General features: G+C 48.1%; 1 protein-coding gene across 2 annotated transcripts; it reads left to right on the top strand.

Annotated features, from left to right (window-relative positions):
• Positions 1 to 6,616: 6,616 nt before the first annotated feature.
• Positions 6,617 to 20,606, top strand: ELK4 (ETS transcription factor ELK4). Of its 2 annotated transcripts, none has more exons than XM_075722365.1 (5): positions 6,617 to 6,625; positions 15,272 to 15,487; positions 16,893 to 17,816; positions 19,010 to 19,126; positions 20,292 to 20,606. In XM_075722365.1, exons 2-5 carry the CDS (start codon positions 15,281 to 15,283, stop codon positions 20,388 to 20,390), a joined length of 1,347 nt encoding a protein of 448 aa, XP_075578480.1. In that variant the 5' UTR covers positions 6,617 to 6,625; positions 15,272 to 15,280; the 3' UTR covers positions 20,391 to 20,606. The 2 variants fall into 2 exon arrangements, with proteins under 2 accessions (XP_075578480.1, XP_075578482.1); XM_075722367.1 differs by lacking the exon at positions 6,617 to 6,625 and adding an exon at positions 14,578 to 14,586.
• The last annotated feature ends 389 nt before the right edge of the window (positions 20,607 to 20,995 follow it).

Below are 20,995 nucleotides of genomic sequence, written 5' to 3' on the forward strand. Positions count from 1 at the left end.
ACTTGGCCTGGCCAGCTAGATGACTTAGTGCTTTATAATCAGCTTTCTAAGCAGGCACAGGTCCGCTCGCAGGGAGGCTGGAGCAGGGAGGAAGGTCTCTGTGTCGGGATAAGGCTAAGGAGTGATTTGGCTTTTGTTCGTCGCTTGCCCCGCAGGGCTGGGTGATCCCAACCCTGGGCTGGGTGCTTGTCTTTAGCATGGACTTCGGACAGGTTGTTTGCAGGGATGCGCCTTTCCTAGGAGCTGCTCTCTGCTGCCTGTGCAGGTAAACAGCTTCGCTTTCTGATGTTTTGCCCGAGCTGCCTTGCTGGGGAAGGTTCCCAGCTGATGTGATAAATTCCCTGGCTGGAGCCCCGCAGGAGAGGATGAGAGCGATGGTATCTGGTCAGTCGTGCCATTTCTTGTGGTTTGATCCAGGAACTGGGCAGTGGTACAGAAAGGGCTTATCCTTCCCTGCTTCCCTGGAGAATCCACCCAGATAAAGCCTTTTCTGGCTTAGAAAGTATGTGGTGGGAGGGGGGGATAGCAGATACGCGATTCGACATCCACGGATCTGTGTTCACTTTTGGAAACGTTGGCTTTTCTCTGCAAATTACACCAATTTCTCCCCGACTGCAGTTTCACAGCTCCTTGCTAAGCGAGCTGAGCGCGCTGCAGTCTGCTTCTCACCTCTTCTATTTCAGGCCTTGGGTCGTTTGCACAAACAACAGGCTCTGAAATGAAATTCTAGATGTTATTTAAACGGTCACGGTGGGTCCTGACTTTGCCCTGTTGTTACCAGCTGTGACGGTGCTGTTGGGTCGGGCCAGGGGGAGAACCAATGAGGTTTTTAAGAGTTGTATTGAGGAATTTTATTCAGGATGTGGGAACCTCACAAGAGGAATTGTGCTTTTAGTAGGAGAAGGGCTGTGTAGATAACGCGGTAGAAACTAGTTTGGCAACGTTGTGTAATAACCAGAGATCCTCTGGTGCACAGCTTTAGGGCTTAACTTTCATAAGCACCTGAAACCGCCTCCCAGCCTATCCGAGTCAGTGGAGACTGGTGCTTCTGAAAAAACCCCCAGCCTTTTTCCCACTGTATCTAGTTCCTCGCTCTGTAGTGACGTTCTGGTGTAACTGGGTAATTCTGCTTTTTCATGAAATGACATATTGAGTGTACCTTTGAATATCAACAGCTGTTGTGTGGTCTGGGCATTGCACGTCCTGTTCAGCAAAGTATTTAACTCTGGAGCATTTACTACAGCAGTGAACTCCCCTGCCTGGCTGTCTGCTGACAAGCCTCGCACTTGCCCCGGTCAAATGTCTCCTGGGGGAGTGGAGATGGAGGCTCGTGGACCAGATTAGCCACCCCGCGCCTGCTGCAGGATGCTGAACTTCCTCTCTCCTCCTTATCGGCCCTGAGCATGCAGATTGCCCGGTCCTCGAGGCAGGGGCTCTCGCATTTGTAGACTCAGAAATAACGAGGGTTTGAAACCAGCACAGATCTGTGGCTTTTTTTGAGAGCATCAGCAAACACCAAAGCAGAGGCAGAGCTGCTCTCTGCAAAGGAAACCCAGAGAACTGAGTGCAAAAAGGCTTTATCGGGTCTGAGAAAGACGAGACTGTTGGCGGCTTGGGCGTGAAAGAGAACATGAGGATGGGAACCGCGTTACTTCTCCATCCTCTTCAAGGTGCTCCTTGTAGCTTCAGCAAGGGCAGCTGGTATTTGTGGACCCCTCTGCGCCCTGTAATGCTCCGCGGGCATCCTGCAGCATCTTCGGGAGCTCCGTGAAGTGACGACTTCCCGCGTGAGCCAGTGCCCCCACGTCCCGGGACGCTGGGGGTGGCATCTCTGCCAGGAGCGTGGCGTTCGCCCGGGTTGCAAAGCCGGGGCTTTGCTGTGGGTTGCGATCGTGGTGCGAAGCCGCTCTGAACCTAGTGACAGCAGATTTCCTGCTGTAAAACTTGTCAGGTTGATGACTAGCACCATCTAGGCCTCGCAGGCAAACTAGCACTCGTGCCCACTTTTTGGTAGAGCTTCTGTAGGGGCAAGGGGGCAGCTGGCGGCCCCAGAGCCGGACCTTCCCGCTGCGCGTCCGTGCTGCTGCGTGACGTGGGCTGCTCCGGCCGCTTGCATCCAGCAACCCGGCTTTCTCCCAGGGCGCTTCTGAAAGCCAGCGGGGGCTCGCCTTCCCCCCCTTTCACCTCCAAGGACGTCGGGAGCTGTGGTACAAGGCGCTAATATTGGTAACCGAAGCCTTAGTGAACCGAGAAGGCGTTAAACATTACGCTTCCCGAGAGCATCTCTCTTGAGAGAGTGATGAGTGGATTTGCATTGTGAAACTTTAAAAAAAAACTCAAACAACCCTCCTTTGATCTAAAGGCTTTTCCCTTGTGAGCGCATCCTCTCGCTAATGAGGCACGAAACCTTTTGTAGCTGTTCTGCTTGTTTCATGACTTTTAGATTCCCAGTACTCTTGCAAAGCTCGGCCTCAGAGTTGGGAGCTGTATTAAAACAGCACCTCCGAATTCTGGAACGAGGCCTCGTTAGGGTCTCATTACCTGTTGCATAGTTTTCTGGCTTTCCCGGTGCCTGTGCTTCCCCGCTCCCTCCCGTCGCTCCCTCAAGCCAGCGACTGCATGATGGCAAAGTCAGAATCTTGCAGTGAGAGAAGTCATTGCCTTTAGAAATCTCCGCTGTTCTGACGGGGTTGTCCTGTGTCTTCCTGGAACTGGCAGTTACGTATCGCTTCGTGACTTTGTCCTTTCCTTAGAACTTGCAAAATTTATTTCTAGGTGCTGCCGTCTGATTAGCCTTTACCAGAAATCCCAACTGAAATGTATTCGACTTCCTTTTTCTGCTGCCTCTTTCTCTTTAAAACACTTTTGCATATGAGCTGCTTTTTAAAAGGTCTTTACATAGGAGCTTTTTCCAAACCCTGCCTTGTTGCCTGCTTTATTTTATTCCCTCCTTTTGTCTGTCCTATATTTTTTTCCCTTGTGATGTTGTCTAAGATAGGAACGAGCCCACGTTGGATTGCAAACCCACGACGGGGAAAGCAGAACAAAAGTGAGAGTTGCACAAAGCAGGAAATTTATTATCCCTCAAGAAAAGACGCTTTGATTGTTTGTCAGTGGCGTCACCCCAGCTGATACAGCTGTAGCTGAAGCCCTTTAAGTCTCTTGGATGCTAGGGCAGAGCAGAGTTGATTTTTGTGTGCTGTCCCTCTTCCACAGCAGCCTGTGCTGTCTCTTTGGGTACAGCTTGTATGTTGCTTCCTAACTGAGTGCTAAGGAAATAGAAGGTTTTTGGGTGTGCTGATAGATTTTGCTGATGGCAAGTGGAAACAAAGCCAGGGAAGAATCTGGAGTCGTGGTGGTGCGCTCAGAGATGGAGCTCTGCTATTTGCCTTGCAAAACATGTTCGGACCCTACTTGAGCCTGGCATGCGTGCTGAAATGCCGGGTTTGTGTGATCGCGTATCTTGCAAAGCGCTCCTTTCCGGAGCTGTGTCGTTCTCCCGCTTAGCGAGTCAGGGATGCTCGGTGCCAAATGAGGAAAAGATACTGAGAGCAGCGGCATGGTGCGTGCCAGTCCCGTAGGTTGTTCGTCACCGCAAAGGCTACAGGAGCTCCGGGAGAAACCAGCACGTTTCGGGAGCGCTCCCCGAGCGAGATGTGCGATCCCAGGTGCTGGCCCTTTCCCAGAGAAATGGATTTAGCTCCGTTTGAGGTACACGCTTGCAGATGTTGGCAAACTTCCCACATGTGACTCTACAGGAAGAGTCTGAGAGAGCATAGGACTTTTCTTTGTTTTCCTCTTTGTTTTTTGATTGGGTGTGGGAGAAGTCCAAGCTCTGAACAGAGCAAGAGGTTCGGCTGGAGCACAGCAGCAGCAGCAAGAGGGACGGGCGCAGGGAAATGCCTGAGCAAAGGCTTGTGCTGTTTGTTAGCCAGTCTGGCTCACCTGTGGAGTTGTATTTGAGTCACCTGCGGCGCAGAAGACCAGGTAGAGGTGAGGAGGCTACGGCTCAGTGCCATGGGAAAGGGCCTCCTGAGCTCCAGACCTTTGTTCCTGGGGCAGTGCTTCCTGGCTTGGGCATTCCCAAGGGGAAAAGCGGGTACTGATAATGTGAAGCGCTCTGTGGAAATAACAACCGATCCTTCCACGGGGGAAAAAGAAAAGAAAAACAGCACGTGCTTTCATTTCAAAGGGCCTTTTATTGTTTTGAAAGGTGAAGAAACTGACTCTGGACTTTTGCAGGGGATTTTCTTGTCCTTTTTCTTTAACTTTTTCTTTTCTTCCCCTCCCTGCCCAGTCTCTCTCATGCTTCTCCCCTCCCCCCCCAGTTGAAAGTGGAAGTGGGAAAAATGGAAATCATTCTCTTAATTTTATTTTAAAATGTGGTGGTTAACATCTGTAAATAAATAATGGTCAGCTTGGTTGAAAACTTCCCCTCTCCCCCTGAGAGAAAGCATGCTTTGGGGGAAAACCCCTTACTCCTTTCCTGAAGCTAAAAGGCATCTCGATTCCCTAAACTTCCTTACTTCTTCTGCTTTCACCTCCCTTCTGACCCCCTGTGCCTGTGCAGTAAGTGCTGATAAAGGGCTATTTAAAGGTATTGTGAAATGCAACGTTGCGTTCCCTGTCTTGCTCCCGAGTTTACAAACCTCCTTTCACTTGGCTTGGTTGTCATTTGGCTCCATGAAATGGGACCAGCCACAGATGACCTGGTAAGGAGATGGAATTTGCCTTCTTGGGAGCAGCATTAATTGCAGCTGGAGCTGCTCCGGCTTAACTGGGATCTGAGCTACGACTTGTGTGTTTGGGGATGACGGTACTTCCCCAACAAAAACGTACCTGGCCGCGGTGCTTTGGCTTGTACCCGCGCATCGAGCAGCACTCGAGTTTGTGAGAAGGCGGTCGGGTGAAATGTGCAGAGCAGACTTTGTGCTAACGCAGCTAACCTTTTACCGGCATGCGTCTAGGAAGCTGAAAGCTGCGTGTTTTGGCATGTGCAGTGTTGGATGGTGAAGTGCTGCTTACATTTTTTTCTTCTCTGCCAACATGGGAATGTGATGGTGAGGCAGAGAGGGCTGTCTGCTCGTCGGGGGGAAGTGGGACAGCACTGCCTGCTCCCAATGCCTGATCCGATGGAAAATAACTCGGCTCTCAAGCATATGAAGCGTGCTTTTTTTAGTGGATACCTCAGGGCTGAGACTGCTCATCTGTAGGCTGAGGCAGCGCACCTTGGCCGTACGCAGTACCTGGCTGTGGAGGAGCAGTTGCTGGGGATCGAGTGCAGGCGTGGGCCGCTTTGGCTTTCCAACCTTATTGATTCCTAGTTTTTCCTTTCATTAAAAAATAATCCAGCCACCAAGCCAGGAAACATGAAATTGCTACTCTCCCCTTGATTGGTTTAGTGTGGACTTGGTAGTGTTGGGTTAATGGTTGGACTGGATGACCTCAAAGGTCTTTTCCAACCTAAATGATTCTGCGAAGGCTCCTGCGGCGAGCCCGGGGTCGCCGCTCCCTTCTGCTGCGTGCGGGGAGCGTGAAGGCGTCGTGCCTTTGCCACCAGCGTGCTGGGATGCGGGGAGCCGTGGAAGAGGCCCGGGAGCGGAGAACGTCCCTAGAGCCCTGGCCGAACCCGTGGCCTTCTGCGGGGAATACAGCGCGGGGGTTCTGGCGCCGAGTGGCCGGGGGCCGCCACGTTCCCCGGGGAGGACACGAGCACGTGGTAGTGCCTTCCTCCTGGGAAGAAATAGTTTTCCATGCAAGTTTCTGGAAAAAGCAGGGAGCTGTGCTGACAGGAGCACATTGACGCCGGGGTGTGGAGGGCGACCATGTCCAGTGAGCCCTGGCCTTCGCCTCCCTCGCCTTTGCCTGATCACCTCCCCACTTCTGCAGGATTTCTTTTTATTTAGATGTATTTTTACACTTTTTTTGGAATATTTTTTAATGTTTTTAAACACTTTAATCTTCTGCAGCTCGCTCCAGCCTGAGCCCCTTCCCCTCTCCTGACGTGGCCCGTGCCCTGCGGTGCCTGGGGGACCCCGCCGGTGCGCGGGGGGGGCCGCGTTACCGGTGACACACGACGGCAAACGTCTCCCCGGGCGCTGCCCGGGCCTCGGGCTCCCGGCAGGCCGGGGCCGCCTGCGCCGAGCCGCGGGGGCCGGCGGGGCCGGGCCGGGCCGCGGGCACATGGCTGCGAGCGGCGCGGGCGGGCGCTAGGCCCCCGCGGACTACATTCCCCAGCGGGCTTTGCGAGCGATGGGCGGGCAGCGCCGCCCCATTGGTCGGTGGCGCCCCTGCTCTGCGCGGGGATTGGCCGCCGCCCGCGGGCGCCCGGCGCCCCTGCGGGGCCGTGGGCGGAAGTGTGGGGTACGGCGGCCGCGGAGGCTCGGCGGCAGGGGCTGGCGCTCCGCGTCCCGCCATGTAACGCGCCGCCGCCGCCGCTCCCCCCGCCCCGCCGCCGCGCCGCTGCCCTTCGCTGCTCGCCCGGCTCCTCCCGCCCGGGATGGGGGCCCGGCGCCCGGCCCGCCGGGGGGGCGCCCGGCCATGAAGGGCGGCGGGGGAGCCGCTGCCAGCACCTGCCCGCCGCGAGGGGACCGCGACGCCCGGGGACCGGCGGGGCTCCTCCTCGGTGAGCGGGGGCGGCGCGGCCCGGCCCGCCCGCGGCGGCCGGGCACGGCGGGGCGGCTTCCGGGCCGGGAGCGAACGGGCTCCGTCCTGCGCGGGGGGGGGACCCGGCGGGGGCCGGGGAGGCCCGGGGCGGGGGCCGGCGGGCGGGGCGGGCGGTCTGTGAGGGGGTCGGAGGGGAGGGGGGGGCCGGGGAAGTCGCCGCCGCCTCGGGGGGCTGCTCTTGGCCGAGGGGACGGGGCGGCGGGGCCGCGGCCCCCCCCGTGCTGCTGCGGCGGCGGCGGCGGCGGCGGCGGCGGCGGCGGCGTGCGGAGGGGAATCGAGGAAGCCGGGGACCGAAAGCGGCGGCCCCGGGGGCCCGGCTCCGCGGCGGGGACGCTCGGCACGCAGGGCCGGCGGGGGGAGAAGGCTTCCCCGTGCCCCTCGCCGTGCCCGTGTCTCCGTGGCGTGGTGCGAGGTGGGCCCGGGGGGCTCCCCCTGCCCTCCCCTCCCCGTGCCGGCCCGGGGGGCTCCCCCTGCCCTCCCCGTGCCGGCCCGGCCCGCTCGCCTCTGCTGCCGGAGGCCGGGCCCCGGTGCTTGGCTGGTTGGGGTTTTTTTTGTCTTCCTGACTCTGCTACTGGTTTGTTGTTTTTCTGTTTTGGTTTTTTTGTTTTGCTTTGTTTTGTTTTGTTTTTTTTTTAAATATTTGTGTACTCATCTCCCCGTGAAATGGGTGGATGCCTACCCACATCAATAAGTGAGCCCATGGAGAAAGCATGCAAATGCATGCTGTTACACTTTTATTATTTTGTATGCGTATTACACGTATCCACACACACATATATACCTGTACGTGCCTGGTACTTCCCTAACGCTTACCTTATTTTCACAGACAAACTTCTAACAATCCCCGTGGTGCTGCTGCCCGTGCGTGGGGGGGATCCGGAGTTCTGGCTTCGGTGGTGTCGTTTTTAAGTAGCAGCTCCTGAGAAATACAGGAATCGCTTTGTAGGCGAGTGCTCCGTTCAGTGGGTGCAGAATTTAGTCATTAGCATTTCTTTATCTTCATCATATTCAGAACAAACACGATCCCTGCACCAGGCACAGCCTGCCTGACAGAGCTGCGTGTTCGTGATTTTTGTCGGCCTGTTTATTTTTAGGGTCTTAGCGCCTGTTTGTAGAGAATAGTTGTTCCATCGTCATAGCAACCAGGCTGCGTGTATTATAAACATTATTGAAGGAAACCTTTTCCATCTTAAATGAGACTTCCTTTTCATAATAAAGTTAGGATCAACATAAAACGTTTAACCTTTTGTTCGGGGTTTACTCCACAGCGTGATGCGGAGACCTGACTCTCAAACAAGGATGCTTTTACTTTCAGCAAACGCGTTGTGCCTATTGAAGCTAATTTAATCTGCTGTCGGTAAAGATTCCCCTTGGCCCGTTATGGTGGCAGATAAGGAGGAAGCAAGTGTAATCTACTTAAAGAGGAGCTTCCACAGAAATAAGTATTTTTATGGCGTACTCGGAAACAATCACATCGGTGTCGGAAACCAACCAAGTAACTGATTAAAGGCGTTTCATTTTTGAAGTTTACCGTTCTATTTGTCCTAAACCTTCCCATGTTCTCTTTGGTCTCTTATCCTATAAAAGGAGAGGTAGAAAAGGGAGACTCTTCATCAAAGTACGGTAAAGCAGGGAAATGAGGTCTGCTGTCCATAAAACTAGCTACGCTGGGGCATCGGTCGTCCTTCGCCGGGGATGGAGGACCGGAATGGTTGCAGCAGCTGGAGGAGGTCCATGGACCGTGCTTTGAAGTCCCCCTCACTGGCCATGTTCAAACAGGTTAAAACACTTTTAAGTGTCAGGGTGTGCTAGTCTAAAACCATATGAAATAACAAAGCGGGCACTGTTGTCTCTGTGTCAAGATTTTAAAAAAACCAAAAAGCTGTTTGGCTCATCTGGTTCTACCATCTTGAGTCTTCGGCCATAAGTTCCATGGGAATCCTGATGCCACTATTCTCCCCTGTGGCTTGTTTTCTGTTGCTTTTTTGCTAGTACAGGAAGGTTTTCTTGGGCTTCTGAAAGGAGATAGAACATACTTAGAAAAGTACATACGCATTTCTCAGATGGGAGTTAAGAAGCTGAAGCAAATTGTTTCTAAAACCCCAAATATTTGCTAACACCTTAATTTCATGTAAAGTAACTTAATTTTTGAGCCAAGAACCCAAAATTTATTGCAGCGTTTGTTTTAAGTAAATACAACTGTCAAACTTGGAGTGGGATTAGGCAGTGAAAACTTTGGAGCAGCTCTTATCATGAGGACATCCTCCAGCATTTCCTTCCAAGGGGCTTCCTGCCTCGATAACCACGGCTTCTCGTTCAGAACAACCTGATTTTCCCGACTAGTTTGGAAACAACAGTGCAGTGAATGCCAGAGCCAAGGGGACGACAGAAATTTATTGGAGTCTAGGGTGGCTTTTCTCTTACTCTTACCTGATTTTAGTATTTATTAGAGAAGGTATAATTTGATTACTACTTGGAAAGCTGCCAGGGCTGGGAATTTTTTAACAGTGGTGCTGCAGATGTAGAAGTCTGCATCTGTAGCTTTAAATTCCTTGCAAACAGCAGCTTGCTTTCACACATAAAACAGGCTTTTAGCTGGTAATTCACCTGTCTTCGGGAAGTAAGCTAACACCACAGACAGGAGCAGTTAAAGTACTTTTACAATGCTCTGTGTGTTCTGGAAAAGGACTAAAAACCCTCACGCGCATCCCCCCCCTCCCGTCAGGGTATGTCAATAGCTAGGTACCAGCACCCTAAAGAGGCTGGATTTTGGACAGGAGGTTTCCTATGTGTTGGGCAGCGCGCTCTTTCTAAAATGAATCAAAATTGATAAAATTGTGACGGTACTAGTTCAGGTAAATCGCAGTCTCAGGAGCTGGAAAATGTTTTATGAAAGGTTTATTAGTAATGGGATATTTCAAGTGCTGTGCTAATGAAATTGCTGCTTGGTTATGTGTTGATAGCCGCTTCGTTAGGTGCTTCATCAGCAATGTTATGGCTCTCTGTCCCTGTGCTAAAACAAAAGGAATAGGGCAGCCATTTAGTTAGTTAGTTGGCTGGACAAAGACACTGAATGACCTGATCTAACTTTGAAGTTAACCTTGTTTGGAACAAGAAGTTGGGCTTGTGACCTCCAAAAATCTCCTTCAACCAAAGTTGTTTATTTTCCTGGAACAACTATCTAAGGCCTTGTGTCCACAGGAACATTGCGCAATGTTGCAGGAGTTGCTGTGTACAAATTCCTGCCGTTCACACACCGTGGCCATCTTAAACTATTAAGAAACCATAGGAATAGTTTTGCACAGTAAAGTCTTAACAGCTCAGCTTTTCTGCGCGTGTGCTGTGTCCGCGGCGAGTCCGGCTTTCCTGGAATTGCGTAAGGACTTGATTTGCTACCTGCTGGCCCGTTGAGCGTCTGACTTGCATCATTCAGTGTGAGGTCCCCAAGACCATCTCTAAGTTACTGTTGCTGCCTGTTTTTTTTTTTTTTTTAACAAAGTGTTTGTGATCTAAGAGGTTTCTGTGTCACCCTATGCGTTTACCTCTGCTCCGTGCTGCTTCCAAAGTCATCTTTTTGAGATGTGACTTCCGTGTAAATACCTGGACAGCTGTAACCGTGCCATTTAAATAGGTGGTAGTGATGATTTTGTCCTCGCTGTACGACGTCTGCATGACATCTTTTCTTTGCACCATCCTTGGTTTCTGCGTGGGTTCTGACAAGGCTGTAGACCTGACTGCTCTATTGAGTCCATCTGGAGAAGTCATCAGGCCGCAGGTGCTTGTAAGAGGCTGTTGGAGCAAACTGAGGTGAAAGATTACTTGAGCTGCTCTTGGTGTTGAGTCAAAGCACAGGAAATCTGCCAGAAGACCTTGAAGACAGGGGTGAGGGCAGACCCCCCTGTCCTGGCTCTGCTGCCTTCTCAGGGCCTGGCTGGCTGCCGCCTTGCTGGGGCTTCGCGAGGCGTCCCCCTCCTTTTTGAGCACGATGGGACGGGCGCTTGAGTTTGTTTGGCAATAGTAAGTATAGCTGCTGGCCACGGGAGAGGTTACCACATGCCACTTCCCAAACTGTTCCTCCTGTCTGCTGTGCCACCCAGTCATTGCACACGCTCCTTCCACAGACGATGCAAAGCCTTGAGGCTCTGCAAGCAAATGGATTGTGTGGAGCACGTTGTGGCACAGATGCATGAGGAGAAGTCACCGGAAAAGATGCATATCTCGTGTCCTGGCTTTTTTGTAAACTCAAGGCTTTGTAAAGTCAAGGCCTCAAAGAAAACTACAGCAACCTCAAACGAAGCTGCAGCAACATGAGAAAGCTCAAGTTTGCAGTGCTTGTATTTAGAGTACTGCAGCCAAATTCTGTCAGCTACTCAGTATACTTCAAGGGTCATCCGTAGGCGTCAGAGAAGATCTCAAGACAATAATAGTGCTCTATTTTAGCATACTCATTACAAAGTATAACTGCCCTCTGCCTCTAGCACCTATTTTTTTCCTCGTACTCAAATGGTGCAGAAGTGGAAAGGCCGTCGTCATAAGCAGCAGTATTGCCTCTCTGCCTAACTCCCTCATTGTCTTTTCAGATGAGACCTTTTTCTTTCTCCGTGGACTCTTGCAAGGAAAATAACCTTCAGCAAAAAGACGGTTTGCAGTGGTGTGCTTGTAATTATTGGTGTATTCATCTTGAAGAAAAAGCAATCAAACTACTAGGCTTTTTATGCTGACGGGGAGCTGTGCTAGGAGATTGATGCCTTTTCATGAAAGGAGACATAGTTTTGAAAGAAGTTGAAATGCCGTTTACAAATCATGAGAGAAGTAACATCTCCCCATTGTGAGTGTAGAGTAGGAGTGGGACAGCGGGTTCCTGTCCTTATCCCGATTTCTTTAGTTTCTCTAACTAAGGGGCCTGCAACATCTTCAGAGAGTGTGGGTTCTGCTGTGTGTCTGAATAAAAAGGACAAGAGGATCTGCTGAACTCCTTCCAGCGTCAGCGCAGGAGGGGGAAGCTTTTGGGTACGTGGCCCTGAAAATGCCTATGGTGTGGCCGGGAGCTGTGTAACAGCCGGGCCCCCCGTGCCAGCTGCAGGCGCTGCGCAGCAGCTGAAGACGTTCTGCAAAACGCGGATGGCACGAGGAGCTTGAGCCGCCGCACGGCCCCTGTGGTTGCAAGGTAAAGGCTCATGAAAGGCGTCAGCCGCCTTCTGCCCCAGGTGCTGAAGAAGGAAGAAGCTTTTTTACATGTTAGTCAGTTCTTCTTAAACAAAGAGAAGTGCTCATCTTGCCTATACTGGTTTTAATTTTACATCTCGTGTGATGGGTTTTTTTTTATTCTGCCTTTTCCTGAAGAAGCAACAATTCTTTGATGTTTTCTTACGCTGTATGAAAGCAACTTTAATAAAAAAGTTAAATGAGATGTCTTGATTCATAATACAACGTTGTCTGCCATATACATATTATCCTTTCCCAGTTACAGCTTACTCCTGGACTGTAAAGGGACAGGATCCACCCGTGATCCCATTGCTTTGACCAATTTGGAGGGTTATTTACTGGCCTTCCCTTTGTATATAATCTTCAGAAAAACTCTATACTCCCAGTGCCATTGAGGTATTTCTCCATTGTTTCCTGTAGATGTGCGCAATAAGTATTTGATAAAGAGGGAGGTTCATTCTCTCATATGCAGTATAACCCATCCATTAACAATTCCAAAGTGCTCTCTGCTCCTGTTCTACAACAGCCAAGGAATAAGTAAAACTTCTCCACCTTGTAGTTAATGTGTCTAACGTAAGACTTCTTAAAGTAGAGGGTGCTGAGGATTTGCTGTGTATCCTCCAAATGACAGACGCAACCGTGACAACCCTAAAGCTTGTAAATGCCTGAAATATCAGGTAGTAACTTGATCAGTCTAACACTCCAGTGCAGTCTGTAACTCTGCCCCGGGAGGAGGATCCTTCCAGCCGGAAAGCTGCAGTATTTGGGATTTAGGCAGCATGAACTCTTTTTTTTTATTTTGGTAAAAAATATTTGGTAAAACAACATAGTTCATCACTAAGAAAGGTGTTGGTTTTGTTTTTTTTTTTTTTTTTTTTTAAAATGTTGTATCTTCCATCATTTTGGTCACTCCCTGCATACCCTGTACTGCTGAACTTTGTGCTGTCCGAGTGCTGGTCTGTCAGTGTCATGCGTCTCTAACTCGTTTTAAAACCAGCCATGACCTAGGCAGTAATGCTTGACTGTGGTAGAGGTTGGTGAGCTTTGAGATAATGGCAAGGTACTTCTTACTAAAGGGAAGCGCCCATTGAAATAATGGTATTTAAATTCTGGGATGAAATCTGCATGGATTTTGGGAGGAGAAAAAAAAGCCTTTGCCGCTCTGAAATTCTGCTGCTAATCTAATTTCTACGTGATTGCCTCCCATTGCATCAGTCAGCGCTATTTGGTGCAGTGCTGCTTATGGGTTTTGAAAGCGCTGTAGATAAATGTAGCGTGGGAATAACGACTCAACTTCATTTTCCTGCTCTTTCTCTGTTAACACATCTCACTAGTATTGACAGCTCTGCAGAATGGTAGAATCAAGTCCTTATGTCTACACAACACCCCATGCATGTGCATCATCCTGACAGGATAATGAGGCTCCGCTTGTGGTGCTCCGCAGCGTGCACGTCCTCTGCGTTGCCAGTAGGCAGATATGAAATGTTACTGGCAAATGTGAATACAAGTCGGAGAGGTCCTGGAAGAGTTTTCATATGGTTGTCTGGCCCCGAGTTTCCGTACGGTTCAGCTGGCGTGCCACGGTACAGTGTGGGAAGAGTCTCAAAGCACAGTGTTCAGCAGCTGATATTTTCTTAGAGTACGGAGCAATTAATTTGGGCAAGCGTGGAGTTGTATGCATACAGTAATTAACAAGGAAAGCACCTCAGGCCAGCATAACAAGGTGGTGTGGGTGTCCTTCGTTTTGAGATTGTTCCTTGTAATTGCGGCAATTTAACTGACTTGATCAATGTAACATCCCTGTGTAGTCGTGTAAGCATGCCATTAGGCAGGTATTCTTAAAAATAGGTTAAATGCAACAGGCTGTGCCCAAAAAAGTACCTGCCCTAGGGCACCTTATTTCAGTAAGTGTGTAGTCCTGTGTAAACTGTCAGCAGTAATCCTTTTACAGGGCTGACTAAATTCTGAAGCTCTGACATGTAGACCGTTCTCTTCCTTATATAGGGCTGGATAAGTGCTGGGCAGTAATGAGATTGGAATAAAAGGCTTTGGTAACAAAGATGAACTGGCAGTCCTGACTGAATCTTAAACTTATCCCTTGCGTATACATGGACTTCAAACAATATGGGCGTGAGTCCCGCTTGCCGAAGTTGGACTTGATGCCTCTGTTTTGGAGCTTCTGCTTGTGAATAGCATTTAGTTGCTCGGGCTGCAGATTCACCCAGATGGAAAGCCCTGTACTCTTTAGGTTTGCCTTTATTGCGGTTTAACTGTGTGGGGGGAAAAATATCTGGCAGTTAACGCACCTCAAAACATTTTTAGTGTAATTCATCGCGATGGTGCTTATTCCAGTGTGGCTGGGTTTGTTTTTATTTCATTGGAAGAAATTTAAGCTGCATTAGTAGAAGCTGTTCTGTTCTGGAATAAGAGAATCTGTGTGGGATACTGAATTAATACAGTTTTATCTGGTTTAATTCACGATGTATCTTATACTTTCCTTGCGCAGACAGGATTATTAGTGTTCTGCCTAAAAATATCTGTGGAAGTACTGTTTCATGTGGTCAGATATGGTCAAGGAAAAACGTCATCTCTGCCGCCTTGTCTGTCCTTGATGAATTTATACATCGACAGCCTCAGTGCTAGAAAACCATGCTGGGAGCGCATGAATCAACTGACAGATACTAGTCCTAGAAAGTCTCAGCATAAATGACTGATGTAGGTAAGATATGGCAGGAATCGAGACAAAAGCAAAGGCAGCATTTGAAGTCGTTTTACTTCCTTGTTTACTCTCTTAGAAAAGACAGGGATGAAATTTGGAAAGGAAAGGAGATCTGAAAGAGAGGAGATGGGGGGGGTTGATTGAGAGGGCTGCTTGCAAAGAGGCAGTAGAACTATGAACTGAAGGAAAGTTGCGTTGTTCTGCACTGTGGCATCTTCAGGTGATTTAAACAGTTACTTGATCTGTTTTCTTAAAGATACCGAGGTTGGAGGTGGGTGCAGGTAAGGAAAGGAGGTGGTGAGTGGGTGGTTTGATTTTTACCTGGGTGCACCTGAGCTGTTTCTCATCAAGCAGTTCAAGTCAGAGTGGGTGAACATGGAACAACTTAGAAAAATTTTTTTTGGATAGTGACTCATTGCAACTTACCCAAAGTGACCTGATTTAGTTAAATGAGGCTAAATATAACCCATGTGAAAAGTACTGACATGTGGGAGGAGACGACAGCAGTTGGCTCTCAGCCTCTCTGTTCTGCAGGGAACATCTTTCATGACTGGTGACTAATAATTTTTACTCTTGCTGGCTTTGGAAATAACATCTCTGCTCCATTACCCCCTCCTAGGGAAACGAAGAAAATGCGCTGTTCCTAATCTGTTGCCTCTTATCTGCCTTCCTGAATTTCAGCTTACTGCTATGGACAGTGCTATCACCCTGTGGCAGTTCCTCCTCCAGCTCCTCCAAGAGCCTCAGAACAAGAATATCATCTGTTGGACCTCCAACGACGGGGAGTTCAAACTGCTGCAGGCAGAGGAGGTGGCCAGACTCTGGGGAATCCGCAAGAACAAGCCCAGTATGAACTATGATAAACTCAGCCGTGCTCTCAGATACTATTATGTGAAGGTAACAGAGTCTGTAAATCCACCTCGAATCCTTATCCATCTTATCAGCTTCTGCCTAATGAGCTTTGTTTCCTTTTTCATTCTCTTCAAGGGGATAGGTGTCACTTCTGTCTCCCAGACTTAAGTAAGGTGTACTAGTTTATGTTTAGAGGGTTTTTTTTTCTTTCATTTATCGTGCTGCATTTCCTCCCTAGTGGTTATTTTATAAGGTTCTAGATAGCTTTGTGCAAAACGTTACCTTCTTTGATTTATGTCTTTGCTAATACGAATTTGTCCTTGAATACTAATCCCCTCTCCAAAAATATGCGCCCTTGCAAGGGTTAAAATCCTCAACACTCCAGTTTACGCAACAAAAAGATTATCATGATTGAGATGGTGAATATTGCAGCACAGGGAGATCTTTTCTGCAACTGCCTCTCCGAAGGGGCTATCAAAATAAGGATTTTCAGTGAAGCAGCCCAAAGTATTTTTCTTTTTCTCCTTGTATTCAGAATTGCACCTCTAATGTGGTCAGTGAGTTTAGTCCTGCAGAGTAGGATGCTCCTCTTGTTTAGCTAATGCCTGCTAATGACTTGCGAGAGTCTTTCATTAGTGCACGGGTAGTGTCAAAAAGCTGAACTAGAACCACAGTGTGGGAGTCTTACCTTCGTTTCAATAAGCCATTTATCCCACAACTGTTACTGTGTGAGTGTATGAGAGAAAAAATAAAACACAGTTTCTGAGGAACCTGTCAGTTTGTAGCACGTGGTGTGTTGCTCGGAGTTTATTCTTGGGTAGCACAAATCTGACTTTGTACTGAGAGGTCTCATTAATAATAATTGTACAATAAATAAGAGTCTTCTTAGGTCCAAACTGTGTGTGGCATTTCACTTAGGAACAAAACAAGTCCGACAGATGCTGTTTTGTGGTACTGAAATAGCTGATTACCCTACATTCTGCTGGCTAGTTCAGCTACTTATTTTCTTTTATTATCATCTTATTAAGAATAAAGGTGGTTTGATTTGAAGTGTTAGCTCTCAGTTCTGCAAACCTGTAAGCTTTAATTCGGCAGGTTCTCCTGTTAGATTACACTTACTGTACCCAGGTCAGTGATCTTTGATGGGCGTGATGGGTATATTTTTATTAAAATCTTAAACAGATAGCTTGGCAGTTTTAAGGCTGTTGTTAGTATATTTAATGTCAGGTTAAGCTCACCTGTTCTAGTGTTTTGTCTGTGAGCTCTGGAAATGATATTTTGGGAGCATAACTGAACCACAAGAATGCGGTGTGTTTTTAAGAAAGAAAAAAGGAACAATTTTTGATGAAAGATTGCAGACTATCTAATTCCTCAGCCTATTTTAAGCACTGTTTGTAGGAAGAAAATTAATCTGAAGAAGGCCTAAATATATATATCTTCTTACCCACAGAATATCATTAAAAAAGTGAATGGTAAGAAGTTTGTGTACAAGTTTGTTTCTTATCCGGAGATTTTAAATATGGATCCACTTGTCGTGGGCCGTATAGAAGGAGACCCCGAAATGACTGGTTTTGCGGAAGTTAGCAGTGCTCCAAAGGATGTGGAAAACTGTGGGAAGGAGAAGTCTCAGTCATGTGCTAAATCCTCCAGCCGCAATGACTATATCCACTCAGGCTTGTACTCCTCTTTTACTCTGAACTCCCTGAACTCTTCCAGCGTAAAACTCTTCAGGTCCATCAAGATTGAGAATCCAGCTGAGAAACTGACCGAGAAGAAACCTGCTCAGGATCCGACACCCTCCGTCATCAAGTTTGTAACCATGCCCTCCAAAAAGCCTTCATCTGTCCCCCTGGTCTCTACCACTTCGGCGGTCTCTGCCACTTCCACTGCTTCTGCCACTTCAACCGCATCCTCTCTTCCCATGGGATCGGAAGAAACTCTCCAGACCTTGGAGACGCTTGTTCTGCCCAAGTTAACTGTCCCTGAAGCTCCAACACCTTTGCCAAACTTAACCACCAGCTTCACCCCAACTCCACCCATATCCTCGGTTTCTCCCACTCTGCAAGTTCCTTCCACACCCCCGTCGCCGCCCCTGAGCTCTAATCCTGACCTGGACATTGACACGGACATAGAGTCCGTGGCTTCTCAGCAGCTGGAGCAGGCTCAGAGCCTTCAGCATCAATCCCCGGAGCCCAAAGAGCAGGATTCATCTGTGCTGGAGAAGGAATTTGCCAATCACCTCTCCAGATCTAAAAAACCCAAAGGGCTGGAGTTGGCTCCTACTCTCGTCATTACAGGCAGCGATCCAAGTCCTCTGGGGATTCTGAGTCCTTCTCTCCCAACGGCTTCTCTTACTCCAGCACTTTTCTCTCAGGTAACCTAATTCCCTTCCTGTTTTGGTTGGGTTTTGGTTTTCTTTTTTTTAGTAACAATAGTGGTTATGTTATATTTTAAAACAGTAAGAGAAGGCAAGTGGAAAATGAATAGTCAATAGATTGTATTTGGAGTTCTGAAACTCAGGATCTCACTCCCGGTTTTCTTATAAAACAGAAACTTTATTCATAATCGGTATTAGCTTCCACCCCAAAGTGTGCCCAAGTGGCGTGTTGGCTGTACACGTCTGTACAGTGTCAGCATGTGCAGGCAAAACCCAAACCAGCACCAGCAGGATCCCCTGTAAATCTTGCCAGGATGATATTGAATTATTTCAAAAACCCTAAACCCTGCCCTTACCCTTCAGGCTGATTCTGAAAATGCTTTAAAAATAGAGAGCCACGGAGGTGTCTGTTTAGCAGCATTCTTTTGCTTGATTTAGTAGCCATTTACTTAAAACCAGAGTATTGTGATTTAACAGCAATAAGAACGGCTGCTTAATTTGGTTGTTATCTTTGTGTGGGAAAGGAAAGCTTTTATGCCTCATGGAAAATCTGGAAGGGAACTGAATCCAACTAGGCTGTTAAATTGTTCTGTATATATTTAATCTCTTTCCTGTAATAAATTGGAATTAGAGTGCAACTGTAGGGAAACTGCTGATCGAAAACTGAAATGGCTGAAGACAGGAAAAAAATGAAGTGCAGCTGCTCTTTTGGCACCCAAAGTGTTTGGCCGGTGAACCTGGAACATCCAGAATATTCAGAAGCTGGATGGAAGTGTCTTTTGTTGTGGCTTACGCTGTCAGTGTCGCCCAGACCGTGCGTGTGCCCGCTTTAAAAAGAGCACTTTTTAAATTCACGGACTGAGTTTTCCACCGGCACTTGCAGGTGCTGCAGACGGGATTGCAGGAGGGGCCCGGTTGCTGTAGGTTGCAGCAGGGTTTGGCGGCTGCTGGGAAGAGAGGGCCAATTGCTCAGCAAGGGGAGGGAGAGCTGGCTGCCTGCCGATGCTGTTGCAGGGTTTGAAGGGAGGAGGAGGAGGCGGGAGGAGGTGGAAGGAGGGAACGGGAGTTCCTGAAACTGGGACCCAGCCCTCCGCAGCTGCAGGAGCTGAGGTTATTGTGGCTGGATTTACATGCGCTATGTGTTGCTCACGGTGCAGGTTTCACAGAGCTGACCATCTTGTGTTTTGCAGACTCCCATCTTGCTGACCCCAAGTCCCTTGCTCTCCAGTATTCACTTCTGGAGTACGCTAAGCCCAGTCGCTCCTCTCAGTCCTGCAAGGTTGCAAGGTGCTAATACACTCTTTCAGGTAAGCTCCAGCAGGTTCAGCCACGCTTGTCAGTACCTTCCTCAGAAGCCCTGCAGGGATCAGTTAGCCCAAATACCTGATGTAGAAACCAAATAGTGATCTTTCTGATCCCCTATGTTTGCTTTTGAGAGTGTTTAATTTTAGTGTTTACCCAGTTTTATTTAAGTATATTGTAAATGTTGGTATTTCAGAAATGTTTTAAATTAATAGCAGTCTGTGCTGTAGTTAAAGATAGATATATTTTTTTTTAGGTCTGTCCTTCTTGTAAAACTTGCCTGCCTGTAACTTTACTGGTTGAGATTTTCCTGGAAATTGAATTTTGCTGTTCTATCGGTTGTTTTAATTGTTCGTTAACAGTGTCTTCTGTTGAAAGACATTAATTAAATCTCACCACTAGTAAGAAGGGAGATTGCGTGTGTGATTTCTGTGGCAATATGCAGCACAGTTCTTTATGATCTCTATATTCTGCTGTCTTACATTGTTTGGAAATTATCAGCTTTCACTGTTTTTAATAAATATTTTTGTTTAACTAATATATGAGAAAAAAATCCCCTAGATTTAAAAAAAAAACAACCTCCTTTAGTTGTAATTACTCATTCTCTTCCTTCACCTTCCACTTTGGAACTGGAATAACCACATCTGTTGCCTGAGTCTGCTTAGGCAAAGGGTAAAATTTAACTGGTTGTCTTTTGGGTTTTTATCTGTCATCTCCATGGAGATGAAGGAGGTAGCTTATATGTACCGTGAGGACAGGGAATAAACAAGTAGGTCCGAAAATGCATTGGATGTTTTTCTCTAGAAATAGCTGATAATTAACTGAGGAACAATTTAGACCATGGTTTCCCAACAACCTGTTTTAAAGTCACCTCATTAGTTTAGGACAGGGCTGGTGCTCAGTGCAGAGGTTACAGACTGGGTGCTCCTGGTGACACTGGTTATAACAGCTGGATTGCTGCAGTCTGGGATGCAGTGGCATTTAAAAAGTAAATTACTTGGGGGAAGCCAAGAAGGTTCTTCGAAAGTTTGGGGTGGGGTTTTTTTGTTGTGTTTTTTGGGTTTGTGGGTGTTTTTTTTTTTTCCTGGGGGAGCTTCTACATGCACAGATATGAGAGAAAGAGTAAATTAAAATGGCCTCTTCCCTAATAATTTTTGTTTTATCTCTTAGTTTCCATCAGTGCTGAACAGTCATGGCCCATTTACTCTCTCTGGACTGGATGGACCCTCTACCCCTGGCCCATTTTCCCCTGATCTACAGAAGACATAGCACATGAACTCATGGAAAGAGGACATATTGGCAAGCGAGGGAAAGATATGACACTTATATTTAACCGTGTTTTTTTAAATGAGCAATTTATAATTCCACAGAGATTATCAACAATCATAGTTTTTGCCATTCCCAAATAAAAAGCCTTTTTTGCAAAATTCCTTTTTTTGAAGACCGAGGTTGGGAATGTATATGCAAACGCCTTAATAGGAGCTGAAGCTCTAGTCTCTTCTCTTCCCTCCTTGGTTTGGAAGACTTCACTCTGGTTAAAGGGAGTTTCGGTTGGTGTTGCAGTAACTGAGTCTGCACTGATTGCAGTAAACGGTATCAGAGAAGTCTTTTCTCTGTGACTCTTGGAAAAATCCTCTATTCTTCTGCTTCCTGTGCTTGGCAAGAAGAAATCTAATCATGATCGAAGCTGGCATTCCAGGAAATGCTTGGGAAAGGGGTGTGTGCATCGGCTTTGCCTTGGGGCCCGATAACTTCTGCAGCAACAAAACAGTCCGCGTCTTTTCTGCTGTAAAAACATCTTGTCTTTTTGCAGGGAGAAATTTTCAAGGAATATTCAATCATTGTGTTACTAAGATATGGACAATTTTTGAATG

This window comes from Pelecanus crispus, chromosome 17 (assembly GCF_030463565.1).
Source record: "Pelecanus crispus isolate bPelCri1 chromosome 17, bPelCri1.pri, whole genome shotgun sequence".
Taxonomy (NCBI): Eukaryota; Metazoa; Chordata; class Aves; order Pelecaniformes; family Pelecanidae; genus Pelecanus; species Pelecanus crispus.